Source organism: Aquila chrysaetos, chromosome 12, assembly GCF_900496995.4.
Source record: "Aquila chrysaetos chrysaetos chromosome 12, bAquChr1.4, whole genome shotgun sequence".
Lineage (NCBI taxonomy): Eukaryota > Metazoa > Chordata > Aves > Accipitriformes > Accipitridae > Aquila > Aquila chrysaetos.
The window spans coordinates 34,205,693-34,233,103 of record NC_044015.1 but is presented as its reverse complement, the minus strand read 5'-3'; the positions used below and the strand labels follow the sequence as shown (position 1 = coordinate 34,233,103).

Here is a 27,411-nt window from a genome sequence, read left to right as displayed (position 1 = left end):
TGTTACTGTAGGAGATTAAGTATTCCTTTTAGTGCAAGCCTCGGTTGACAAAGGGAAAATCTTTGAGAAAATGATGTAGGAAATAGAAGCCAATAGCTAAATAAACAGTGCAGTCTCTCCCCTTTGACTCTCAATCTCCTTTCTGTAGAAGCTGGCAATGGGATACGTACGTTGGCATCCAGTGCACCACAGTTTGACCTAGGTGCTGCTGGCGCTCACTACATTGGGCTTTCAACTCACATCCTACTGGTGTCTTGAGACCAGAAGCTTTTCCCCTGCCATCCATCCGAGCCATTCTTCTCAGGGCAGCTGAGGGGATAGATGTGTTGGAAGCGGAGACAGCCACAAAGTGTCCGACGTGTGTGAAGCAAGAGGAGTGAATATTACTGCTGTCTCCAAGTGGGCAAGTCTCTGTTCTCTTGTTTTCAGCTCCAGCCATGTGGGTTATGTGACTGGTTGGAAATATCAGGGGTGAAGTTTGCTGCTCGAAAGAGAGGAAAGGAATCCAGAGCTTCCTGCATTTAAAAAGGGGGGGAAAAAAGTGTTGAAGATTAAAAATAGTGTATGTAAATATGCCCTATTGACTGCTCAAAGGGAAGGGGGGAAGTGCATCGTTAACATTACCAGGCTGGTGTTTGAAAGTGTGGGAATGGACCACTGTTGTTACTAATTAATTTTCCAAAGCTTCAGGAGGTCTCATTTACATTGTATGCTGCTGCGGCCATTTGTTGGGATTATAATACTTCAACAGCAGCACTTCAAGTGAAAACTGGCGGCTGCATGAAGTGTTGTCCATAATTGACTAGCTCCATGTCTTCACACAGCACAGAGACAATGTTCCATTATGTTATCCATTGACAGTATCATTGAAAAGATTACTCTCCTTAAAGCATCTGTCAACCTTGATTGATTTACAAGGGACAAAGAACTGAAAAGGTTTGAAGTGCGGGTACAATTTTTGCCACCGTTTAGCATACATAATGGTTCTCCTTTGATGTCAAAAGCTCATCTTCTATTAATAATGCAGAGGGCTTTTGAATGCAGGCTACTTGTATGGAGTTCCACACTAATAACCTACTTGCTGTGAAATGGGATTCACTTTGGAGAAGCAGTCATTTGTCTGGGTTTTACATGTTCAGAATGAATCCTGACTCAAAGGGATTTCTTTCAGTGCTCTGCATGATTGCAGCTGAGCCCGGCACGGGTTAGGGAAAGCAGGCAAATCCTAGCCTGCTCCTCCAGCCGAGAATCTGGCAGAAATCACGCAGCCAGATGCAAAGGAGCATGAACAACAAGCCTAAGACGATGCGATCAAATGCCTTGTGCCGTTTTGTCTGGCAACCTTCTATTAATATACTTTAGAGTGCATTTCATGCCTGGACTGCTTTCTTCACCTGTCATTTCCAATAGGCCTTTTTATTTAAATGACAGCATCCAAGGGAGATTGGTGATTAGAGTAGGGGATGGATAGGGGATTTGAGCCTGCATGCCTGTTGTAGGACCAAAGGCAAGTCACCCAATGTCTCTGTACCCTATCTGTCGAGCAGAACACTTAACCTCACAGTACTCTGGGAGGCTGACTGTGGTTTGCAGGTGAAAGCTGTGAAAGGGACCAGAAATTCTTCATTTGTACATGATTTCAGAAACAGAGGCCTGCCTTTGGTTTAGCTGTCAGCATGTGAAGAGGAAAGTGAAAGAAGAGCTAGGAAGTTTTGCTCCCAAGTAAATACATGAGACATTCTTGGGCAGCTGTCTGGGGGAAAAAGGACAAATTCTGCAAGGGAAACATTTTATATTTTCAAGGTTTAAGAAGGATATTTTTAAACATTGGGGAGTAAATATAATCTGTATGAAAGCTCTAACAGGGAGAGCTGACAAGCTCTTTTGAAAGGCTGACTCATTGGGTTTTAGGAGCAGCTGTTGACACCATGTCTGAGTACCTTACACATCAGCCATGGCTAGGAGTTGTTGCAGTATTTGGAGGGGTGTTCTTCATTTGACCTTTCATGTTCTGGAGAGAGGATTAGTCATACCAACCAGACACAAGCACTTGAGCATTTCAAGAACCTGCTAGTCTTAGGGGTGGCTAATTTTGACCTTTGTGACAGTATGAGAGGAGACCATCTGTTCTCTCTGGTTCATTTAAAAGAAATAACCATAGCCATTCTTGGATGCCTTTATCACTTTGTAAAGATTGCTTCTCTTTGCAGTTAAAGGAGAAAGACTGGCCAGAGGTACTCGGCTTAATCTTGTGGGGGTTTTTTTGTTTTTTTTTCTTTGGACTCCGAACTTGTGGTACTTGGGATGCCTTTGAGTTCTCATTTCATTTTCTTGTATTCAACCTCCCAGCAGAGCACCTTCCTTAGAAATACTGTTTGTCATCCTTTGTGTTCCGTGGTTAGCCAAAGACCCTGATAAAAACTTGGGGTCCTGTTATGTTGGGCACTGGGTAACTACTGAGAAAGTCCACAACTCCAAGAGTCATGCTGGGAAAGAGACAGAGAGTAGGTAGGAAGTGACTCGCTTGAGGAAATCGGAGAATAAAACCCAGGTCTCCAAAGTGCCAGTCTGGTTTCTTTGTCAGCAGTTCCTTATGTTTTACACCACGCTACACACTCAACAGTGAAGTCTCTGAACAAGCCACCCAGTTTCCTTTAGGGAAACATGTTGTTAACTCCAGTGCCATAATGCTGTGACCTAAAACGTATTTTTGAGACTATCATTGTCTCAGCAATATGAGAAAATTCAGATATGGAATGAGTTGCCCTAGTACTTTTTGTTGTGTTTTTTTTGTTTGGTTGGTTTGTTTTGGCTTTTTTTAGCCTGGATATCTAAAATTGAGCAACCAAGGAAAAGTTTTTAATCTGTCTACATTTTCTATTGTTTTCCTTTTATCTACATACTCCAGGTCTATTCTTCTCATTTCTGTAGCACCCCCTTCATCCATCCAAGCTTTCTTAGAGAAGATGTGTTCCTTCCAGGAAACCTCCTCCCATCTACCCATGGCAGTCTTGCTGGGCTGTTATCACTTACCCTGGCTGGACATATCCCTCTTAGTCTTGTGATCCCTATTACTAATCCCAGTGCGTTTTGGGCCATGTCTGAAGGAAGTGCTGGCACAAGTGTCTGAGGGGGTAATAACAGCTCAAGACCATTGAATGATCAAATCCCAATAACCTGTTCCAAAATAAAGAAGAACCATTTTGTGTTGCATGTGGCTGAGCACGGAAGGGGGAGCAGCGAGCAAGTTGCTCAGACCTAGAATTCACCCTGAAGTGAAATCCATACTCACTTGCACCACTGTCTCCTAAGCGCCTCTCTGCTGTTTCAGCAAAAAAGACCCTTGTCCCAGAAAGACAAAAGGTGTTGCATTCAGGTAGGTTTTGTTAACATCATGCAAGCTTAACAGATCTACTCAGAAATCTCTTAAAACCTGAGCACAACAAATGATCCTACCTTCTTTTTTGTTGTCTTGTAGCAGGGCATTTCCAGGAAGACAAATACAGCTATTATATGCTTTAGCACCCCTCTGGGATGCATTTCTGCTCGCTGCTTCTTGGACATGTTGCTCCATAAGTTAGTTTGTTTGTTTGTTTGTTTATTTATTCTGGAGGCTGGGTGAGGGGAGAGAGGAAACATGTTTCTGGTGGCACAGGGAAAGCCTGTGCTTCTAAGCATTATAGGTTTTGGTTTCACAAGAACTCTGTCCTCTGGAGAGTCACAGCTAAGTGAAACTGCTCCATTACATCGTGCCAACCAGTCCAGCCCTCTTTTTATACAGAGGGTTGAATTAATTTGTATTGCAAAGAAAAGGAAAAGGGGGGGGGGGGGGGGAAGTGTTTGAGTAAATGGATTTTCTTTCAGTACCTTCTTGATGTGGTGTTTGTTCATATGAGAGTTGACAGTCCCTTCTCCATTCCCAAACAGGTAGAAATTTTGAATATCCACAGAAGAAACAAGTTTTCATAGCAATTTTATGGTGTATTTTCAAAGACCATCATTACTCTTACCTAATGTCAACAAGCTGGGAGCAGGTGACAGCCTCTCAGAGTAGCACAAATGAAAGGAGCTCCTTAACATTCAAATGCAAGCTACCTCTCTTGCAGAGTGCTGCAGATTTCACCCAGCTGGGACAAACTGTGCTGTGAAAAAGGTAGGAAGTCGGTTAAGAACTGGACACCTGTCCCCCTCCCAGGATCTCTTGCTGGATATTACCTCTTTAACTATATGTTATTTTAACATGTGTAGAATACAAGTCTGTTTCAGAGAACTGTTCCGGAGCGGCGAGAGAGCCCAGGAGTTTGAGCAATGGGCTGTACTGGTTTGCTCTGGGAGCAGTGTACAGCATGCTGCCCCTCCTTAGGAGGGGTTGTAATCTCCTGATTTAGACCTACAAGTGAGCAGAACGTCTCTGCCACAGAGCAAAACACTTTTTCTGCAGAAAGACTACTCAAAGCAACTGCATGCATGATGGTTGTATTTCCCTTTCGGTTTCTCATTGTCCTAAGTTTCTGTCATTTGTATAAATGATTATGAAAGCACTCCCGGGAGACTGCACACACGCTCATAAAACTACTGTAAAGAGAAGCATTGCAGGCTATTGCTAGAGGCTATTTTATTGTACATTTTGAGGAAACGTCTCCTTTTCTACTGACAAATAGGGAAACTGAGAACTCCAGAGACACGAGTTATATTCTAAACAGTGTGATTATTCTGTAGAGCTTAGACTAGGAAATGCCAGCTTTGGCATCTTTGGGGAAGGATGTGCTCTGAGAAGCAGAGGTTGCTATTAGTAAAAAACGGGGGGAAAATGGATCTTCATTATTACCCTGAAGCATTTGCAGATCCCTTATTTGTGTATATGACTGGTCACAGCTTGGGCTGGCTCTTCAAAAGGGAGATAAGTTCCAGACTAATTCTCTGGTTTATGGATGATGGGTTTGTGCATAGGTTAATGGTTGAGTAGGTGACATTGTTGCATGTGGCTAAGTGCACTTCTGGTGACAGGGAGAAGCAGACTCACTGAAGATGGAGCCGAGAGGACTGGGGGAAGTATGTTTTGGGAAACAGTAGACTCTGTCTGTGTGTACGTGTGTGTGTGTGTGTGTGTTTGGGGTGGCGGAATGTAGCGGCACAAGGAGCTCCAACTGGAGGTTTGTTTAGAGGATGGGGTGAAATCTGCCTCCTGCTGCTGCCTTTTCTGAGTAGGTTGTGATGGGCTGCTCAACTCTGTAGGGGAGCCCTTGACTGACTTGGTGGAGGTCTCAGGTAAGGCCATCACCACCCTGCTTTGTTTGGCTGCTGGGAGTTGTTTAAGAAGCTCTCAGAAGAGCTGCTGATTTGGGTTCCAGTTGCATTAGCTGCTACGGTGAAGCCAGTGAACTCCATAAGCATCTTCAGTGCTGTAGCACTCAGGGAGGTGGGAGCTGCGAGTACAACCAGTTTCAGTGCACATGAGGATGAATTCTGGGGAACATAAAATGCAGGCCAAATCCCTGCACTGGTGCTGTCAGTGTAACTGGTACAAGGTGCAGAGACAGGCAGCAGGCTGCAGAGACCTCCATCAATCCTGGAGCTGCACGCCAGAGCACTGTAGAGAGCAGAGCATGGATATTAATGAGCAGTGAAAAAAAAAGTGCAGCTATTGTAGTTCTCGCAGGTGAGCAACTGAAACCCTGAAGCATGAAACCCAGTTGCTGTTCTAACTACAGAGTTTCCAAAAAGGGAGCTCATTTGATAGTTTTGGTTTTGAGGCATAAACTGAGAGCTTATAAAGCTCCCTCCTTCCAACCCCTCTGCTAATGACCATGCAAATATGTGTTTTTATCAGCAAACTTAAGCAGGCATGACTGAAAGACACTTGGGAGGGATGGGGAGGGGGAAAGTTCTGGTATTCCTTCACTACACATTAAAGGGATAATGAAGCCCCTCAGGGAGCAGATGTGTGTGTGGTGACAAAGTACCTTTAAACTGTTATTTCTCTGAGGAGAATTGCACTTTAAAGCCTGACAATGTGGTGCTAGGCAGGTTGTGTTCATGGTACTCCTACTATGTAATGCTGCCTTTAAGAAAGCGTGATTGCTGTCTGCTTTCCACTGAGGAGGAGGAAGAAGGCAAAAAGAGACCGGTAGTAGAATGGTGAAAATCTCTTAGGATTTCAGGCTATTTGGTCTTCAGGTTTCAGTTTCAGGCTTTTCTCTCTCACATTCTTAGGACAGGACAAACTGTTTCAGATCTCCTCTGCATGCCTTTTCTCAGATTTCTGCAAATAAAATTCTAGTTCAGAGAATATTCCCTTGTTAAACTCAAAGTTTGCTGCCCACCTCAGTGTTTCCTACTAGGCACAAAAGTTATGAAACAAAATGCTGTCAACTGCAGAGCTGTCAGTGAGAGTGAGCGAGCCCTTTTCACAGGAATATCAGTCTAATCTGGCTGTACCTAAGGGATCTGGAAAAACTCTAAGTAATGGAATCCCTCTTTGAAATGATCCTGAACATTTCAAAACCTTCTTTTCCTGAATTTCAGTAGTCACAAATGATTTTGAGATGAAATACATTTTCCTCCTGTGCATCAGAAACACGGCAAAGCTGCAAGTCGAGATGAATCAGGGAGTAATTTTGAGCTCTGTTCTCATTTTACCACATCTCTGCTCCCAGAATCCTTCCTCTTTGCCTGCTACCTCCTTCAGATCAGCTTTCTGCCTTTGGGATGTTTTTTTTCTTTTTTTCTTTTTTCTTTTTTTTTTTTTTTTTTTAAATAATCCCATCTACATTTCAGATGCTGGCTGCAGCTTGTTTGTAAAATAAATTGGAAGAAGGCTGGCTGATAGAAGCCTCCCAAATGCCATGATTTCCAAGTCTCCAGACCCAGTTGGCATGGAGTTGATAGTCTATCACAAAAAAAACACTAACACATATGCTTTCCAGTCTATTAAGAGAGTTAATGGAGCTGGTGAGAGGTGGGTGTGAAGAGAGAGTTAAGTTGGTTTTGAAGTGAGAAGTTTCCTCGGTGCTTCCAGAGACTTAAGGAGAAAAGTTTTGCTTGTAAAATAGCTTGATGGGCTACTGGCTGCAAGAATTGCAGGGTCAAAGCTGTGATTGCTGGGCACACCATGGTAGTAATTAGCTCTATCCATATGAGGAAAGTGAGCTGCCAGTTGCATCCCTCTTAGACCACCCTGTAGAGGGGCAAACAGAAGAGTCACAATTTGTGATATTGCTATTTACAATCTTCTGTGACAAAGATTTCAAAGCCAGTGCATTGCTGTGCTCTCTTTCTAACTTTTGCAGACTTCAATAAAGCATTCTAGAAAATGAGAGTGAGTGAGTTATAGCTGATACTGTAAAACTCTTCACCAAGATGGATTTGACATTGTCTGGGCTCCAGTCCATTTCCCAATGGCACGTCTATTCTTCCTTGATGACAAGTGTGTCATTCCTTTTTTCTAGAGCACTAACTACTAACTTTTTTATTATCACTTTTTCGCTACACTAGGGCAGAGAGTTGAAGGCTCATAGAGGTCAGACCTCTTTTAGAGGTCTTATCTTCTTTTAGAAGAAAAGCTTGCTCTTCAGCTATAAGAGCAGCATCAGCAGAAAACTCTGGTGAGGTTGTAATTGAGTCCTGATTACACTTGGCCATTGCTGGTGCTGATAAGTGAAGAACATGAAGCAATTTGTATGCATAATCCCAGTTTACCCCAGTAGGTAAAGGGTTTATTGCTCAACTACAGAACAAGCAAAATGTGGGCAGTTTTTCTGGTTTGGGGGTTTGGGTTTTTTTTAGGAATAGTTAGCCTCAGCTGTGAAATACAGCTTATTTCCCAAATGGAAATGGCATAGGGTGATCCAGCATATTTTTAATTATGTGTTGTAATATGAAACCATTCTCTAATTATGAATCCTCTTAGTGTTTATGTCTCTGCTCTTCTCCAGGAAGGATTTCTAACATGATTCTCTGATTCTTGTGAGCATGCAGTTGAACATGCTACGTCCTTTTGTAAAACATTTCCTGGACCTACATCATCTATCTATATCAGCAAATGGGAAGATCTCTTTATTCTGAGTTTCATGCGGATACTCTGTGAGGACAAATGATCTTCTGGGAAACATTCATGTGCACACTAGAGCTCAAGTTTTTGAAGATATATGCAGTTTGCTACTTCTTTCCATGGGCACATAAACAATCAGTTGTGTTGCAGTAGATGTGAACAGTTGGTAAAATCTATCTGTTGGATTTCAGGAACCTCCTAGACCTTGCTACATCAGAAATTAATCTTTCTCAATCTGTCAAAGCCTGTGACCAGATTTCTGTCTGGTTGCTGATTTCTCTCCTAATTACTTTCTGAGTCATTTGTACCTTCTTGTTTCCTTTCTTGCTGGGTTGGAGAAACACCTTAGGATTGATCATAAGTGATGTGCAGTCTATTTCCTGGTTCCCATGCTACAAACCTGGCAAGGTCTGACTTGCACTGTGGTCATACCTTGATCCTTTTTCTCCCTAATGTGTTGAGCAATTTCAGAAGATGACAAAGATTCATTCCCCAACAAGCCCTGTATGAGAAAGTACCCTTTTGTACCTTGTCCCTTTGCCCTACCGTCAGTGAAAGGTAGAACTGAAGCTACCATCCATCACTGGCTGGACTCTGAGCCTGCTTGACATTTCAGCCCTTCCTGGCATCTCTTCTTCCACTGAACAGTGGACCCAGATTTACCGGGTTTTGCCTCCAAGTTTTCCTTTTGTGCAACCTGAGGTTTTCTGATGCTGTAGCAAGACAAGTCCCCTGCTAAGTCACACATAAGCTGAGGAGGAGGTCCCACCAGTGGAAGCTCCCACCAAGCAGAACCACTCAGATTCCAAGTCCATCAGGGTGCCAAAGGGTGGCCTTGGGAAAATTCAGTCTCGGATGTGTGAGAAATGCATTGTTTTCCCTTCTTGGTCTTTTGGAGCCACTCTTGTGATAGATTGATACAGGCATGCAGAGGCAATCAGTAAGCTGCCTGCCCTTACTTTATGAATATGGACTGCTCAGGGCATTCATTTCAGTAGTTGTTAGCAGGACGACGGAGCAGTGCCGAGAAACCAAGAGTATCCCTCAGCCATATGGGAGCTGCCTAAGCTTTTGAGCTTGTACGCTAGCTACCAGGGGGCTGAATTCACTGAGGAGAGACATTGTGTGGTAGAGAGTGTCCTTACCAGCCAAGAGACAAGACTGCCCTGGAGACAGGGGTTCTGGTACATTGAGAGGTCTAACCAAGGGCCAAAATTTTTTTCTGCTTTGAGATCGCTCCAGAAAGAATTTGCTTGCAATTTTTTTTCTTATTTCCTTCCACACATCTCTCTGTCTGTTGCAATGTCTGAATAAGGTCCAACTCGTTTACAAATTTCTTTGCGCTGCCTGGCTGTTCACTGTCATTCCCAATGGGGAAACTGGTCATACAGAAGGTATTCAACATAGCATGTGGAGGGGGAATGAAATCTGGTAGGAAGGCCTGGGGAAGCTGCCACTAATGCCTGAGATGTAGAGAGAGGGTCAGCACATCTTAAGGCTCTCAAGTGTATGTGAAATCCAGGTGTAGTTTTCTGATGGGTTTCTTCCCACCAGAAAGTGCGGGAATCCTTCATCCTTCCTGCTCTGCTCTTTTAACGCTGGATTCTTGTTGCTTGGCACCTCCTAACCCTGTAGATAGCTATTTGTTCACTGAATTTTTCTCACACAATCTGGGAAACAGAGTCCTTCTGTGAGCTTTAATGTATCTGTGCATTTTAATAACGAATTACTGTTGATTTTGTACAGATATCCCTATTTAAGAACTTCAAAGTCTTTGGTGTTTCCTCCCACCCTCCAGACTTTGTACTTTTTGCTGTTGCTGTTGTTGACACTCCCATGCGATTCAGCCTTGGAGAAATAAATATTTGTTTAGCTGTTCTCCTGCTGTGCCTGCTCAGTGCATTTGCTTAATGATGACTTCAGTTCAGCTTTGCAAGGGTTTTAGAGCAATAGATTCTCCCAGAAAAACAAGAGACTCATTTGCGGACAACTTTATCTGTGTTCTTTCTCCCCCCTTGCCCCCGTCCCCCCCCTCCCCATTTTCCCCAGATTAGAATTTGATTAAATAAACGTGCATGCAAAAGGCTCTTTGTTTGCCATGATAATACATGGCTCTTCATAGCCTTTGTTTGAGCATTATCAGTTGTCCAGATCAGTTCTGGTGAGGAGTCAAAATTTTGCTTGTTTATTTCTCCACTCCATTTATCTCAACTTGAAACAGTGAGTAGAAGGTTGGACTCAAGCAAGTACCTGCTGCCCTTCCTTGTCATTACAGATTCAAGAAAATTCAACTAATTTTCTTCTTTTCGTCTAAAACATCAAATCACATTCTGGCATATAGCATTTGCTCTAGAGCCAAGCCCAAGCTGCTGTATCAAAACATGCATGTGTTCATATTTGAAAGGTTTATTTTATGTTTTCTCTACCCCAAACTTCTTGAGTTTTACTCAAGACATCAAGTCGGTCTATGACATCAGATTTTTTTTCAAAATGAGGACAAAGTTAACCTCCAAAATCTACATTTATGCTCCTAAATGAAGGTTCAGCTTCTTTTTATTCCTGGAAGTGTGGCACTACCTGACAAAGAAATGAACAGGCGATTTTATTAATGCCATTGCCATTTCAAGTAATTTTGCACAGCTGAAACTGGAACTATTCTATTAAACAAACACCACCCACCACCCCCCCAAAAAAAAAAAACCAACCAAAAAGAAAGAAAAAAATCCCACAAAACAAAACCAAAAACCCCAAACCCCACAAAATAGCATTATAAAAATTGAAACTCTGGAAAGATCCAAATCTCGTTTTCTTTTTTCTGCCATTTACAAAACCTTCTTCCAATTATTTAAACTACTTATGCTTCACTTTTGAAATATGGCAAGTATAATTTTGCCAATAACTAGACCCAACTCTGAGTTATTTTCTGCCAGAAAGCAAAAATCACTTCAGTGAAGTAATACATCAGACTCTCTCTTCATCTATTTCCAGCTGATGAGGTTTCAGCTTATAGCAGAGATTGTTTTTTATTAGGCTCTGAGTACATGACCTGGCACTTGTGCAGTTGAGTTTCATCTGACTATTATCACTCCGGTCCTCAAAGTCATCCCACTGCTTTTTTTTTTTTTTTTTTTTTTTTTTTTTTTTTTTTTTTTTTGTATGATATTCAGAGCCTCCTCCATAATGATGATTCATTCCACAGTGTGTCATCAGCAAATTTTGTTGGCATGGTCTTCCTTTACTGTGCCAAGAACTGTGATGAAAATATTATGTAAGATTTATCTCAAGAATCATCTATGAGGAATTCAACTCATAACCTTCCTCTAGCCTGATGACTGAAATAATGGGAAATAGAGCTGAAAAGGACCTCATGTCCAAACTGTATCCCAAAGACATGAACTATACTCAGCAGATACTTGTCCAATTTGTTCTTAAACATAGTTGATGAGATTCCATAATCTTCATAGATACTCCATATCAGTAACTGAGTCTCCTAATCACTGGAATACTTCTGTCCTTAATGTCTGCCCTGAATCACTTCTCTGACATTTTCCTCATTTTCACTGTGCCAAACACAGCCATAGAATCAGCTCATTCCCCTTGTGAGCGATGCTTCTCGCAAACCACAATACCATGTTCTGACACGTTTGTTTTCTTCTTCCTTTGAGTTGGCTCCATACACCCATATTCATCAGCTGATGCTTTCATGCATTGAAAGTTGCACCACAGGCATTCATTTGAACATGAAGCACAATCCATTGAAATCAATGTTTACTTGACTTATGAAGCAATCCCCAGAGCCTGATCATCTTCCTTTATGTTTCTGAATTTTAACTGAAGACAAAGCTTCCCTCGGTTTCAGGGTCTCAGTAGTCTTTTGAAGGCTTCTTTTGCAGGAAGTCAGAGAACGTTCCCTCTTGTAGACCTCCTTAAGTATTTTATTCCATATATCAAATTAACAATTAATTTCCCCATCAGTCCTTATGAGCACTTTACCTCCCTGTCCTATAGTTATTCAGAACATCCTCAAGGTTTCTGCCATGTAATTTGGAGGAAATTATATGATACGTACATAGCAGAATGCATTCTGTGTACGATTTACCACAAAGCTAAATATTATGTTACCACAAAGACAACACGTTGCATTTGGAAACTCCTATACATAATGCTAATAAGAAACCCAATTCCATCTTTTTCTAATTAACCTGGAAAGCCTTCCTTTTATAACATGAGAGAGACTTCAAACCATTCAGAATGTTAATAAACCCACAGGTATTTCTATTCTTTATATCTTCTGGTATACACTGTTCATGCAGAATTGTTGTTCATTTCAGTGTTAGTCTGATTTTCTCAGTCTAGAGAAGTTTTACATTTTGAACCATTGCATCTATTTTTTTTAAATAAGAAAGAAATCTTATTTTCCCTGTTTTGGAAAAGAGATGGACTTGATAAATACTAACATTGTGTTAGCAAGAAAAGATACTAGCCTTTAGGCTCAATAGGAGGACCCTGGATAGCTCAAAGAATTCACCGTGGGCACAATGACTGAACAGTAAGCTATGTTAAGGGTCCTTTATGTTTCACTGGCAACATAAAAGCCTTAAAGCAGGAGATATTAAGGCCTTTTATGCAACAGATCCAAGTTGCATAACTTTTTTTTTCTTCTTTTTTTTTTTTTTTTTTGTGGTGGTCACTCTCTTGTGCTGAGCCCAGATTGACGCAGTCTAATGGTTATAAGGTTGTGAATAGAGTCTGATAACTAAAATGAAATCAGAATCCATTTTTCTGTCTAGTTGGTAGGAACAAGCTCTGAGACTTCAATCAACCTGAAGATGAGTTCCCCTTTAGTCTCTGGATGTCATGCCTTCAAAGGAGAGCTAAAACTCATTTATGGAAATACTTGGATTCCTCCCCTCCACCCCTCAAATGAATAGTCATAAAGCTGTAGGGTTCTTAAAGCCAGATCTTCAGTAATAGCACAAAATACTGCCTTTTATACTGTGCTGCTTATGCTGTAAAATAATGCAGTATATTTTTCCACCCAGAGAGCAACACCCAGTTAACATTTAAGTTAGTGAAGTGGAAATTTGTGTGACCTAATTTAAAGAACCAGTCAAATGTCTTAGGTGAGAAAGTTTCACTAAAACGTAAATGCCACTGTATTTCTACTTTGCTTAAAAGAGTCCAGGGTAAGGGGCGGGGGAGAATGGTTATGATACAGGGGAATGCAGCAGAGAGAAGGAACCCAATATCCAAATAATAGTCCAGCTTAACTTTTGAGAATGGAGGGTCTGGAAGGTTCACTTTCAACTCATGCATATGACAGGCTTTCTTTGTGTTATCCAAAAGGGGAGGAGAAAAGCTGATGTTACTAGCAAACTGAGATTAATTCTGTGAAAGTCTGCAAGGCATTATTTATAGTCTGTGTGCCAGAACTGTGTTTCCATTAATGGTCTCTCCAGGCCATGCTCAAAAAATAGCGTAGTCTCACATAGTGTAAATGAGATTTGGCAATGTGAATTTAACTGTTTTCTATTTTAACAGACTCCTTCCCAACCCTTCCCTTATTCCACACATGAACTCTCTTCATGTCTCTGTGTTCTTCCTCCTGCAGTCCAGTACATCATTCAACAGAGATGCTGTGAAAGCAGGAACAGGCCGGCGTTTTCTTGGTGGGCTGTTAAATGATACATCCTACTGCTACACTCTGGAAGTCTCATTCTACAGCTACATATTGGGTGGACCTAATTCTGCTGTCCCCTACACAGAAGAAGCATGTATCCTTTTGAAATCCTTCCTCCTCTTGCAGCACATGTGAACTGGGCACTTAAGGTAAATACTTCTATCTTAATAAGAGTTTGCTGAGATAGGAACACACAAGTGGAAATGTGAGTCTGCTCCTGATGCTTTAATTTCCCTTGTATTGATTCTCCATACTGTGGAAATTCAAGAAGAGAAAGGCATATTAGATCAAATAAGCCATTTCCCTCTTGTAGGAGATTGGCTCACACACTTGTTATAGAAACTAGTCCTGGAGAGCCTGTGATCCATTCCCTTCTACAGTCTTCCATTTCTTTCTTCATTTCTCTCCTTATTGTTTCATTATCCCTGTGTTTGTATTATTGTTTTAATAGCAAGTTGAAAGTGCATCATTGGTACTGAGTTAGAGTATCTTCTCTGCCTTTGAATCACAGCCAAAAGACTCTAAAGGATCCATTAGGTTCTGCCGCTGCCTCAGGGCCAGGTCTTTAATACCAGTTGACAAAGAAATGGAAAGCGACCTCTGCAAACAAAACTGACAAAGTCGTTTGCATTTCTGAGTGCTCAAATAGAAGCAATGTCTCTTTCTTCAAAAAACACATATCCACCTGGCTATCTCAACGTATCAACAATTTGTAGAATTGTTCTGACTGGTCTTATGATCTGTTTTTATGTTTTTCTTTTTCTTTTTGTCACCATGCTCACTCAAATAACCTGTGCCCATACTTCAAGCTTGGGTGTGTTATTTCATTTTGTCATTTTATCTTGGTAGCTTTTGGAATTTCCACAGGTTTAGAAACACTGCACAGGGAAAAAGATTAGCGGTGATTGCTTATTTACCTCTCCGCTGCATTTTAGAAGTCGGTGAAGGTTTACAGCTTTAGGGTAGCAAGGGGGAAACTTGTATGAGACATAATTCTTCACCATCCATGCATATGTACACACTGTGTGGGAATAAGAGTGAGAAACAGGGAACAGGGAAAGTAATTCTTAGTCATTTGGGGTTTTCTGGTTTGGCTTCTCCACTGAAAGTGAAATTTAGGGGAAGGAAAGGGATGAATATATTAAGATGACTTATCAGACTTGAGCATTTGGAATACAAGCTCTTTTTTGCCCAGTAAGGTTAACTACTTCCACGGAATACCTTTTTGCAATTTACACATATGTAGTATATCTTGCCACTGAAGAAAAAATTGTCATTACTGTTAGGTGTAAGTATTTATTTTCTCATGTTGGTATTTTGGCATTTTAAGAACGTGTGCCTTAGTTTCACCTTTAATTTTCCTCCTCACTTAGTGCTCATTGTACTGACAGCTACTTATTTATCCTCCTTATTTATCAAGAACAGTTTTTGCAGTGAGGAGTGGGAAGAGTCCCTATACAAATGAGATCATGATTCCCTTGAATATGTTTTTCTTCATGACTTGTAGGTCATGCTGGCTTAGTGTCCTTTTCCATGAAGATTTTTGTTTCGTGCTTCACACTACAGAGGTTTCAGGTGTGGGGTCTAACATCTCTATTTGCTTGGCTTGCCGTCTGCAGACAGAGCTGCATCATTCTCAGTTCATTCACTGTGACCATCAACAGCTAGAGCACAGAAAACAGGCCCCAGATCAGAGATCCTTCTTGGTGGTGATGGATGGAAAGCTCAAGCAGCAGCTTGATTTCTACAGTTACGGTTTCACCTAGCTGAGTGAAAAAGGAGGAGAAGCTGGCTTTGACCCGCCTGGCAGACAGCAAGCAGGGAAGGCTCTTTGCCCATGTAGTACACTCCACTGGCATTTTGCCCTGGTAGGTTTCATTATTTCCTTTTCAATGGAGGGATTCTATCAAGAGTGCTGCTTATGACAGCTCTTCCTCATGTGTGCAGTTTCCTAGTTAGAGAAAGAAATGGAGCTGCTTGAAGCAGTCTCTAGGCTGGTCTGCTCTAACACAGGAGTGGCTGGATTTATGCACATCCTATCCTGGCAGGGGAGAAGTTTCATATCAACGAAGTGCCTGTGACCAAAAGTAAAACAATTGCAGAACGTTCCAATTTAGCCTGAACAGCTCTTCCAAGCTATTTGCAAGTCAGTGATTAATTAATGCTCAGATTTTTTAATGGACCTGAACCAAAGACACAGCCAGTCAGCTCATATTGGCCTCCAAGGACAGGCATGCTTCTATTAACTATCTAGCTACATGCAGGCAGCAAGTCAAGCAAATAAATGAAGAAAATACAGTGAGCCCAAAAACCGTGAACTGATAGGGCAAGTATTCAGGAAATCTGCCTTCAAAGATGTATTTCTCACAACTTTGTTCATCCCACTGTGATGTTACTGGGTTGTGGAGTGTTTTGTTTTGTTTTGTTTTTCAATAGAAACAGGATCAGGGAGGCTAGAACCGTTCCAATCTTCTAGTGTTGGATTAAGAAGTGCAGACTGAGACTCAGCCCCAAATTCAGGGAACCCATGGCCTTGAACAGAGACTACAAAGCAGATCACACCCCACATTCAGAATACTAGCTCCATGTAGAGACCAAAACAAATGAGGATCTCTAGGTTCTACCGAAATACTAATTTAGCCTAATGTTGTTCCTGTTGACAGGTGAGAAAACTGAATAAACTCTGAACAGTCTTCTGTTTGCACCAGTGGCATGTAATTCTACCCACCAGTTTCTTCCCTTACAGCATTCATGGCAAATAAGATCATAGTACCACTCCCTTTAATGCCATTATATAAGTGGATTAGGTTTGTTGGGTCTGGGGTTTTTTTAAAATCTCTTCATGTTCCTCAGGGTTTACATGCTAACTCTGTGATCTATAGAAACATCTACGTGAGCCTGTAATAGATATGTTTCTACATATCACACTTGTGTGACTGAAACATACTTTGTAATTATTGAGATAAATGGATACCTTACATGCATGAAAATGGGAGACAGACTTTCAGTCTGGTAAGTGTTATTTGAATTCTGACATTGTTAGTGTGGACAGTAACTTTTTTCAATAAGAAAGTAAGAAAATTTTTAAAAAAGGAAGGGAAGATATCATTAAAAGTGGAAATCTGTTCCAAACTACTCCAGTTTGTATGACTGAATGTATTCTCCTAAATGAAATACCTCAAAGATTCAGAATTTAGAGGATTACACGCGGTATGTTCTGTAAAAACAAATTTGCCCCTGAGGCTGCACTATTTAAATGAAATCCAGGAGTGAAGGGTCTTCCATCAGTCTGTGCAGGGCGTATATGTTTGGGACATATATGGTGGGATAACAGCATCCTGTGGAGTATTGAATTTCTGGCCTCTTGTAACATAGAGAGTTAACATGGTTGCGTGAATGTCTCGGGCCTCAATTAGCATTATATCAGTAATGCTTACTGCTGGAGCGTCTCTTGTATTTTCATCCTGCAAACACAGCACTGCATCAGGTGTAAGTTCCTGAACGCCCTGTTACACATTCCTTCAGAGGTACGTGTGTGCGTGGTAGGTCTGTGTCTAACTGATATGTACCTGGTGTACGAGAAACATTAGGGATATGTTCTGTAAGCCTGGCTCTGCAGAATACCCTACGATAACATGTGCTGTAGATAACAGTGAATGGAGTCTGTTATGAAGGCATAATAAGATGATTGTAGGCTTGTAGGTTAGTTGCCTGGAAGTGGACAGAGAAATGTTTAAAACCCTTCTCACATGTGCACACATTTGGTGGTAACTGATTAAAAAGGCAGCGCAGCAACAGTTTGCTCAGCACCAGGTGAAGAAGCTTTAAAATGAGCTGATATGCTTCCATTAAATACCATGTTTTACTAAGTATTTACAGGGCTTATGACACAAGGCATGTAAACTGCTCTGTTAACATTCACCACCAGCAGCTCAACTGCTGAGCTGTCTAGATACGCACCAGCCTCATAGCTGGACAGGGAACATGGGATAAAAGAGGGGGAGGAAGGATGAATCCCCAGCTGTAGGACTCTGAGTGCTGCTCTGATAGCGCACCCAGAATTGCTTTCCACTGCAGCCGCAGATCAGCAGCCATCACAGCCTGACCCGAGAGTGGCCAGTAAAGGAGTCGCACAACAACAGTTTGAAAATCTATTGGGTTCATTTTTTAGAGTGTTTGAACTGGATCCCTGCTGCACAGCAGGCAGCCCATAAGAGAGCATAAGAGGTTTTATTCTTCCAAAGCCTAGCCATGAGGTAGGAAGTTAGAAACGATGGAAATGACGGTTCTGCTTTGTGTGGCTTTTCTAAGCACATCACTTCACCTCTTTAATATCCTCATTATAAAGAATTAATTTAATGAAAAATCTTTTGTAAAAAAAAACAAACAAAAAACTCCACTTTGGAAGCCATGGGTAAAGAACACAGAAGAAAGAGGCATTACTAATATTATCCCAAAGTGGGTCTTCTCACATTACAAACAGCTGAGAAATTATCTCAATACTTTAAAACACTATAGCTGAACCAACTTGCAAAGATATCACTTGGTATTTTCCATTTCACTGAATGTGTTGAATTGGAAGCTTAAACAGGGTGTACTTGCACTGTTGAACTCTCTCTCCTGTTTACGGCCATAAAAAAAATGTATTCATGTGGCTACAGCCACAGAATGAAAGCTTGGATTGACTAGAGTCTCTTCAGGTGCTCAACAGGAGCTTGCATCTTGGACTTGTGGCACAGTTGGGACCACTGGGTTCACTCTTATTCTTAACTTCAAGCAGAATATCAGCCTGCTGCTTGAGTGGGGACTTGAGAAGTTAAATCCCCTGTGGGAAAGAGTCATTTGCTTATACCCAAATTCCTTTTAAAGAGTACTTGGATCTCCGTAAATGCCTGTCCTGGGGAAAAGAAGTCTGTATGCGAATTACAATTCCAGCAAAAGCATCTATAACTTTTAGAGCTTCGTGGACCTGCCAGTCCTCTAGGGCAAATGTATTTGGTTATTTGGGGCTTTTTTACATTTCTTTTTTTTGGCAACTGCCTGTCCTGATCCTCCTAGCTCTGTTAGTGATATCCTTAAGAGAAGATCCTCATGAGCCAGATTATGGCCCTTGCAGGTTCATTCCCACCCAGTAAAGGCAACATTACTAGCAAAAAAGCCAAGGAGGTATGAAAGGCTGTGCTGATAAAGCTGAGGGAGCTCTGCAGAGGTTATCCAGTGTGGTTTATGTTTGAACTTTAGTTAGAGCTTGTTGCCAAGATGACTTCAAAGTAAATTGGGCATATACTCAGGAAAAGACCTCCAGCGGTCTACATCTTCATCCTTCTTCTGCCTAAGCCCCTAGAAACAGGCTCCTTTCTGTGTGTTGCAAAAAGTGGGATTAATCCTAATCCTGCAGATTTTCCTAAGAGCGACCTCCTTGCACATCACCTCTCTGGCATTTGGTTATTTCTCAGTACCATGTTTTGGGCTGTCTTTGAGGAAAGAAAACAAAATCCTCTTTCAACTCCCCAGTCTGTGTGAAAGTGTCAAGGTTTACAGCCACAATTTCAAATGCTCTTAATATTACTGGAAGCATAGAGTTAAATTATAGAGTTGTAAAGTTACTTTATAGTGATAATGCTGTCAAGCATCAATATCTCTGCCCCAGGGCACCATGGAAACTCAGTTAATGATATAAGAAGCTGATATTTTTCAGGGTTGCAGCTGTTGGCTCATACCCAGAAGGAATCTGTGTGTTCATATCGGGTATATACAGGGGGACCTGCTCAAAGAAAATTAAGAAACAGTGAAAGCATGTTTAATGAAGTGCAGTGGAATGGAAGTGCAAAGCAGTATATGATGTTGCAGTATGCACACCTCTTTCCCTCACAGAGTTCAATACAGTGGACAGTGCTGTAGGAAAATACTTATTTTACTGTAAGAGAGGGTGTTTGTGGGGTAGATTTCTATGTACATTTGTTTATCTAGTTGCCTGTAGCACTGACTGCATCAGTCTATGCAGACACTGTATGGGAGTATCAGTAAGGAAATGGAAATTAAGGCAAGTGACTACAGTCAGTTTAGGAATATCTATAATTTTTGTAATGGATTTCTTAGCATCTGTATCCCAAAGTGCTCTGATAGCCTCAGATGAAAGATGCTATAAAAGTGCAAAGTGTTATTATAAAGGTGTATTTTTCTTTCAAAGAAAGGGTTGGGGTTTTTTTCCCCCCCCTGAAATGTAGAATATCAGTCTTAGAAGGCATCTTCAAAGTATTTCCTGGGGATTTAACCATATGATTCCAGTTACCTTTTGGCTAAGAGCCAGATATCAAATACCATGCATGTGAGTGTGGAAATGGTCTTGCAGTTAACTGCTGCAGCAAGAGCGGGCTTGAGTAACTGGTTGATTTCTCTGTGTGCCCAGGTGCTTTGCATGCTGCCTGTTTGGTAGGCATTCGCATGGCCTTCTGTGGGGAAGGAGGGAGAGCAGCTCAGACTCGCAGGCCTGTTTTAAGTAGAAGTGAAAGGGAGTTTGTAAGCTGAGGATCTAGTTTTGAGGGGAGTGAAGCATCGGAGGTACTGAGAGCCTACCTGTGCGATCAGATTTTAAGGCACAAGTTAGACTGAGCATCATGGTTTGCTCCAGAGTTGTGTTGTCCTGAGCATTGTAAAGGAGGACCCCATAACAGTGTAGATTAATTTCCTTCCTCTTGCGCACACAGGTTTCTTTCCCAGGGGTACTAAGGTACAGGGAAGAGAAGAGATGGTTGTTGTGGGACCAGAATGTAAGCAGGGTGCATTATCCAGACCCATAGAAATGCTCTCAAGTCAGTTTTAGACATAAATGCAGGAGCTTGTGTTCTTTGAAGAGCAGAAAGACTTCAGTGGCTGTGAGCCTGGACTAGGGGATTTGCACAGGTTGACTTGAGAGCCGTCAATATTTACAACCTTATTCAGGAACAGGGACCTTGTGGACAGTGGGAGCATAAGCATCTTACAGAGACACATGTGCAAATACCATCCCTGCTTCCCACCAGCTGTCTTCAACTCAGGGCTGGCGGAGAATGTGCTCTTTGGCCTAGGCAGGGCTGTATCTAGTGACACGGGAAGACTGATCCTTATAAGCCAGCCAAGATGAGGAAGCCCAGCTCTAAAAATGATGTTATATCCAATGCAGCCTTTGGGGTTTCTGTTGAGACACTGCATGCAAACTGGTGCCAAACTGTCACTGAGGTTTTACTGATTGAAATCCTCATCAGTGCTTTCCATTCAAGCTATCAATGACTTATGGTTGCTATCAGGCCAGCTAAATCCGTGGCCTGCAAGCACAGAACTCTAATTCAAAATGGTTTTGATGGTGGTATAAAATACCATAAAATTTGCCAGTTAATAATAAAAATTGTTACATTTTGCTATTAGTATTCCTTTTGCACACAGGAGAAAATAACTTAGACCAAGCACAAGTGAAGTTGATTACATGAGCGATTGCAGAGTTGTGGCTAATATAAACAAGGGGGGAAGCTCTCTCCAGGCACTGCTATCCCTCTTGGAACTGGCTTTCAAGGTTTTGAACACCCCTCTTATTAACTGGCTTTTCTATAAACTTGTATTTTTCCTTTGTCTTATAAGCAACTTAGACAAAACTAAGCATATAGAACTGATAGTGAGGCTCTTGGGTGCTCAGAACACCATACAAATGCTATTAGACCCATAGTTAAAATAATTCTTTGGTAAATGTTAAATTCCTATTAGTAACACTTGCTAAACTTAAGTGCAAAGGAAAGGGCAAGGCTAATCTGAAAGGCAACGGAGAGCAGGGCTTAAAAGATATTAACAATTTGTTGGAAATGTCTGAGGGGAGTGGTTAATATGACTAAAGAGTAACGTCTGTGGGTTGAAGATTTAGGTTGGGAGAGGGCTTTAGCCAGTGCTGTGCTTTGGAGCTTTCCCAAATGTCAATGGGAACGAAGAGAAAAAAAGCATTCAGAATGAGGCGTTTTTCAAAAAGCAATAAACAGAAAAATTGCAGTGTCTCTGTGATAGGTCTCTGCTTTCCTGCCAGCCTGTAGTGGTGTTTTTGTGTCTCCATGTTTGTCATCTTTTTTCTCTTCTCTGTGTCTCTTCACTTCTGGCTGAGTCTTCTCCCTTGTGCCTGCCTGTCTTGTGTCTGTATCCTCACCATCTTGTTTGCAGTTTTAGGTCGTTACCCCTACCCCCTGCCTTTCTGTCATCTCATCTGATTTTTTGCAGGTGGTGTTTCATTAATCAGACACACCCAGTCTCTGCTTTTTGTTCATTTTGAGCTGTCTTTCACCAAAACTATTCCTTTTTTCATTTTGCCACCTAAAGGCTCAGCAGGGCTTATGGTGATTAAAGGGAATTCTAGGGTGGGAGCAGAAGTTATATTTTAACTACTACTTCTTCAGTCCTAAATACCAACATCCTGAAAGGGAATCAGAGACGTTTTTTAGGAAACTCAGCAAAGAAATGAGTGTCTGTCTGTCTGTGTGTCTGTCTTTCTCATCTGCTTGACCAATTGCAACTGAATTTGACAGTGATAAAGGTCTCAGAGATATTACATTCCTGTGTGTTTCATGAAAAATAGCCGGCTGAATGAGACACCAAAATTAATCTCTCTGGTAGGGACAGCTGCATCTCCATTGTTAGAAACCAGAGGAGGATAGCAGACATGAAAGTCACAGGAAACAGATCCCACATCTCCTTGCCTTCTTGGGCATGTCACCCGTGATTAGAGACTTCACTTTGCTTTCCTGTACAAACTTTCACCCCTAACATCTCTGCAAACTTTAACAAAGGATATCTCATGGCATCCTGAAAAGCTGGTTGCATTTTCTCCATCAAGCCACTGTTGAAAGAGGCCAGAAAGCTGGCAGGTACAGTTCACAGGTGAAAAGAATACCCATTCAAGCCAAGGCCAATACATCACCACCCCAAGCCAGCAGCATTTCTTGTCACCTAGAGGTGAAACTTTGTCCAGCATTCAGATCAACAAAGTCTGAACGTGTCTCAGGCAGGAACTAAAGATAATCTGCAGCTTTGATCTAGCATTCAGAAACCTTTGTGTTTCCATAAAGGCAGGATGGGTCTGATTCTCCCACATCTCTCATCTTTTAATGGAAGAACAGCCAAATCAGCTCAGATCAAAACCAGTCCTCTGCAGTGTCTTGTCTCTGACAGAGGCCAAAAGCAGACGCTCGAGAAGAAGATGATAATAGAATAAGCATATAACAATACTTCTCCTGAATATTCTTCCAGCTTCCAGCAATTAGTGGTTTGGGGATCCCAGAGCCAGAGATGTTGATTATGTCTGTAGTAACACTCAGTGGGTTTGTCTCCCATGAACCTGTATACATTTTTAGCATCCACAGCATTCCTTGCTAGGGTTTTCCACAGCTGAATACTCGTTTGTTTTAAGCCTACCACCTGCAAACTTTATTTTGTGATTTCTAATTGTTACGCTGGAAGCAGCATTGATCTCCATCTGCTTTACCCATGGCACTCGTATCAGCCACCTTTTTTTCATGTTTGAAGTCTCCTAGCCTACCTACTTATTCGCTGTCTGAGTATTCATTCTATACAGCATAAGCAGAAAAATATTATCAGATCAGAATCATTCCTTCATTTCTAGAGTTGATATATCATCTTACACTTTCTTTCTAGGCATACACAACTGTATGAGCTGCCAAGCAATAGAGAATCAGCTCCAGTGACTCTAATGGCAGAGCCTGTATTTGCTGTGCATTATGGTTTTTACTTGCGCTCAGGATAAATCCTGGCTGGGTCACACAAGCAGCAGGTATAAGCACCAAAATGAGAGATATGGCTTTCAGTTTCAGAGTATACACTGTAAGCATCATGTGTTTAGCTCCTCATGCACTTAACAGTCTGTCTGTGTTCTGCTGTACTCTTCTTTTTCCCAAAACTTAGGAGGGATTCAAAGCTTGTTAGATTAACTGAGTTGCTATTCAGCATAGGCTGGAGTTTGGGTCATCTGGCTAAAAGAGAGTCTAGGAACCAACTCTGGCTAGAAGAATACATGGCTTTTGAAAATTGCAACATCCCAAATACCTTGCTTTCTGTCATTATGATTGGTGCGCATCACTCTTCCTCAGCAAAGCAACTTCTGGTAACATGTTCCCACAGTCAGGTTGCATTCATGATTCTGTCAGGCCAGTTATTTCTTTTTTTAAAACTAAGCAACCCTTATTAAACCAGCAACTGTCATTTGGTGCCACAGAAGACTGAATGATAGGTGACAATCCATTCATCTTTTCTTCATCAGCCAGTCCCCCAAGAAATCTGGTATGTACATTAACTACTCAAGACCTCTCATGTAGCAAAGAGGGATCTGCAGTGCAGTGGAGTGTCATGTGTAGCAAAAGCTTACACTGGACTGGTTTCTACAGACATTTGGCTGGAGCAGTGTTAGAGGACATGTGCAAAGTGAGGTCTCTTTGCACCATACCAATACATGACAAGCTTCCTTTCAATAAATCCTTAAACAGGCTGTTCAAGTGGAAGATAACTGGTTTAATCAAGGTAGGGGATGGAAATGGCTTGGAGGATCCAGTTGTCTTCCTGGTGACTTTCTAGAGGACAGGCAGCTGGACTGCTAACACTCCTACGTGGTGGAGCCAGGACTGCGTGGTTCTGCCAGCCCAAGGGGAGAGAGTCTACAGTACTTCAGTCCCATTATTCCTGTTTGCAAGCCTTTTCATCTTGGAGTTTCTGTGGATTTCTTCAAGGTCTGGTAAGTGGCTGGATCTGTTGGCAGAATACAGCTTCAGGCTCCTTGTCTCTTACTGTGTAGCAGTATTACCTCCCCTTGAGAAGATGCCCATGACGGTGCCTGTTAGCAGTCTCACAATCTCATACTCTTGCTGTGATATTGTGAAGACTTGAGACTGGGCTATTTCTGGACCAACGGGGTTATCATGCTAGTGTTCCTTCTTCCTTACTTAATGATTCCTCTTTGCACTGCATCCCTCACATGTCTGCCAAGAAGAATTTGTTGCATTGACTTTCTTTCCAAAGCCTGCCCAGAAGGACAGCTTTCCTTCAACCTGGACGCAGAAAGGGCCTGTGTCTCCAGAACCATCAATATTTTTCTTGAGATGATAAATGAACTGCCAATAAACCAAGGCAGCTGCCAGATCCATCTGAGAAACAGACCTTCAGACCTGATTTATCCGTGCTTGGTTTATTTATGTGTCTGGAAACTTTCGAGATGCAAACAGAGGACTAACCACTCTGAGGCAGCCACTGAGAATTAGATGGTATAGATAGAGGCAGTGGGAGTTTATGGACTGGTTCAGATACATTAGCTGTTACTCTGTGCTAGCCTATCAAACCCAAGAAAATGGCTTGAGATTCATCATAGGGGACACCACAGAAAAGAAACAAAACTTTCAAAGCAAGACCTAAATTCTCATACTTGCTATATCATTCAGTTCATCTTAAATCCATCTCTTCTGGTCTTTCTTGCCTATAATTCAGGGTTTTGCATAATCTCTGAAATTTGTGTTGTCAAGATTTTTCTAAGGAGATGAGGCATGGCTGATCATGTTGTGCCTGGAGGGATGGGACCAGTGTATGTGCTTCCACAAGTAAGGTTTGTAGAGAGACCAATTTGGTTTTGAACCAGCTAATACAGTTGGAAAAAGCAGTCTTTGTGTTTAGGGTCCTTTTGCTGGGCAGCAGGCATGTGTGTTTGCGTTCCACATACATTTACCCCCAAATTTCTGAGCCTATTTTTTTTTGCTCCAACCAGAAAGAATTCTCAGAGGTATTAAGTTTTGGCAAGTTTTATAAAAACAGGCAGCTGAGCAAAGGAAAGGGACTCAACTAATGTTTCTGCTGAGGGAAAGGCTGGAGCGAGTTTAAATGTTATTACGCACCAGAGGGTCTGTATGGGGGGAGCCGCTGTAAAATGCTCCAGTACAGGGAGAATTTCAGCTGGCACACAATCCGTATTGCTGGAGAAACCAGGGGTGGGGACTGGCTCTCAGTAGTTGCGCTGTTGGGGGGACAATTACTTTCTATTTCAAAATAGGCCTGGCCTGACGCAGAGCCTGCGTGACCCAGGAGCACGAGCTCGAGCTCTTTGCTGATGGAGGGGGGGGACCTGAGCAAGTCGAAGGCAGCAAAACCAGCGAGGATGAGGAGAGTGGAGGCCCAGCATCCTGGTGCCTCTTTGCATCTCCCTGTAGTTATTTCCCTGTGTAAGGCTGGGCCTAATGAAGAGATTTCCCCCTCCCCACCTTGTCTGCCTGCCTGCCTGGGTCAGCACCAGGCAGCACAGCTCATGCTTGCCTGTAGTTCAAGTGCCCTCTTCTGGCACGAAACGTTTCGTTCCTCAATGGCAGTCGATTGAAGAGAAGTGGATGTTTTTCTGGTGGTTGCTGCAATCAAGAACAAAGCAGGTTTTCTCTTCCTTTGCTTCCCCTCTATGTCCCGGACTGTCTTGGCAGGCAAGAGCAGTCAGAGAAGGAGTCTACCAGTTGTATCAGCCTAGCTAGGTCAGAGCTTTTCTGTGCAACAGTGCTGTGATGAGATTTTGTTTGCATCTGTGGTCATGAAATAAAGATGCTTTTATTCTCTTTTGTCTTGTTTTTTTCCTGCCTTATGTTTAGCTGGTGTAAATCTGTAGCTATCTAGATTTACACCAGCTGAGAATGTGGTGGCCTTTTCCTGTTTATGTTTTCTACTCTCTGTTGTATAAATCGTCTCTTGGCTGTTCTTGACCTGTTGATGTCAATGGTTTTCACTGTGAATCCCAATGGGATCTAGGTTTGACCTCTATCGATTACCAGGGAATGTTTGGTGATGAAATGTGGGGAGAGGAGAACGTGCAGCCGCCGTCAGAGAAGTTCCCATACTAAGCACTCAGTTGGAAAAGGAAAGTTTTGATACACTCGTTAATGTGAATTCAAGGTTAGCAGTACACAGACAGCAACTGCATCTGTCTGCAGAGGGATTTAAAATCAGCCTTTAATAAGAAAAAGGAGTTTCCTGCACTGCTTTATCGCATCAGTTACCATCAGAGGCCTTTGCATGTGCTTTGGATTTTTCTCTATATTTAAGGAGCATTTCAAGCCATAATTGATTATAGCTGAATTTGTGTTACAAAGTAGGGAACAGCGGGTCAGGACATTTACGCTATGAGACAAGACTGAGCCTGATTCCCATTTAGATCCTTTATAGCAGAAGGGTGGTGTTTTTTCCCCTGGCAACAAGCAGTGTCTCAGCTATTGAGTACAAGACCGTATTAATAATTCTGTACTTATTGTGGGCTCTCTCAATGCAAATCCCTCACGCGCAAGCTGGGTTGGCATAAACCGGTTTAGGAAGCACACATACAATTGGTACTGCCCTCCACTGGGTTTATGAGGAGTAAAAGGAGCTGGAGTCAGAATTGCCAGGTTTTGCAAAGTGCCGAGTTGGAGTGAAAATCCAGCTTCTCCCTTCAAGGTGAAAAGGACATAGGAGATTCTGATGGTTTTGGTCTGCCTGAGGGTCTTCCTGCAGTGGTCCCTGCTCTCTTATATGCACTTTAAAACTGTCATATGGTGACATTGTTTTTTCCTGGTCACTTCACTATTAGTTAAATAAGGTCTCAAGACTGAAGTTCAGGCAATGTGGCTTCTAATTTTGTGATTTTATTTAAACTCCATGC

The 27,411-nt window shown here is 42.0% G+C and overlaps 1 protein-coding gene across 2 annotated transcripts in view; it reads left to right on the top strand.

Moving 5' to 3' along the window:
• BEND5 (BEN domain containing 5) overlaps nucleotides 1-27,411 on the top strand; it is a 979,469-nt gene that overhangs the window by 875,686 nt on the left and 76,372 nt on the right. For both annotated transcript variants that reach the window (XM_030032521.2, XM_030032519.2), the window contains exon 11: nucleotides 13,662-13,824. In XM_030032521.2, coding sequence (XP_029888381.1) covers nucleotides 13,662-13,824 — 163 coding nt within the window. The remainder of the gene's footprint in view (nucleotides 1-13,661; nucleotides 13,825-27,411) is intronic.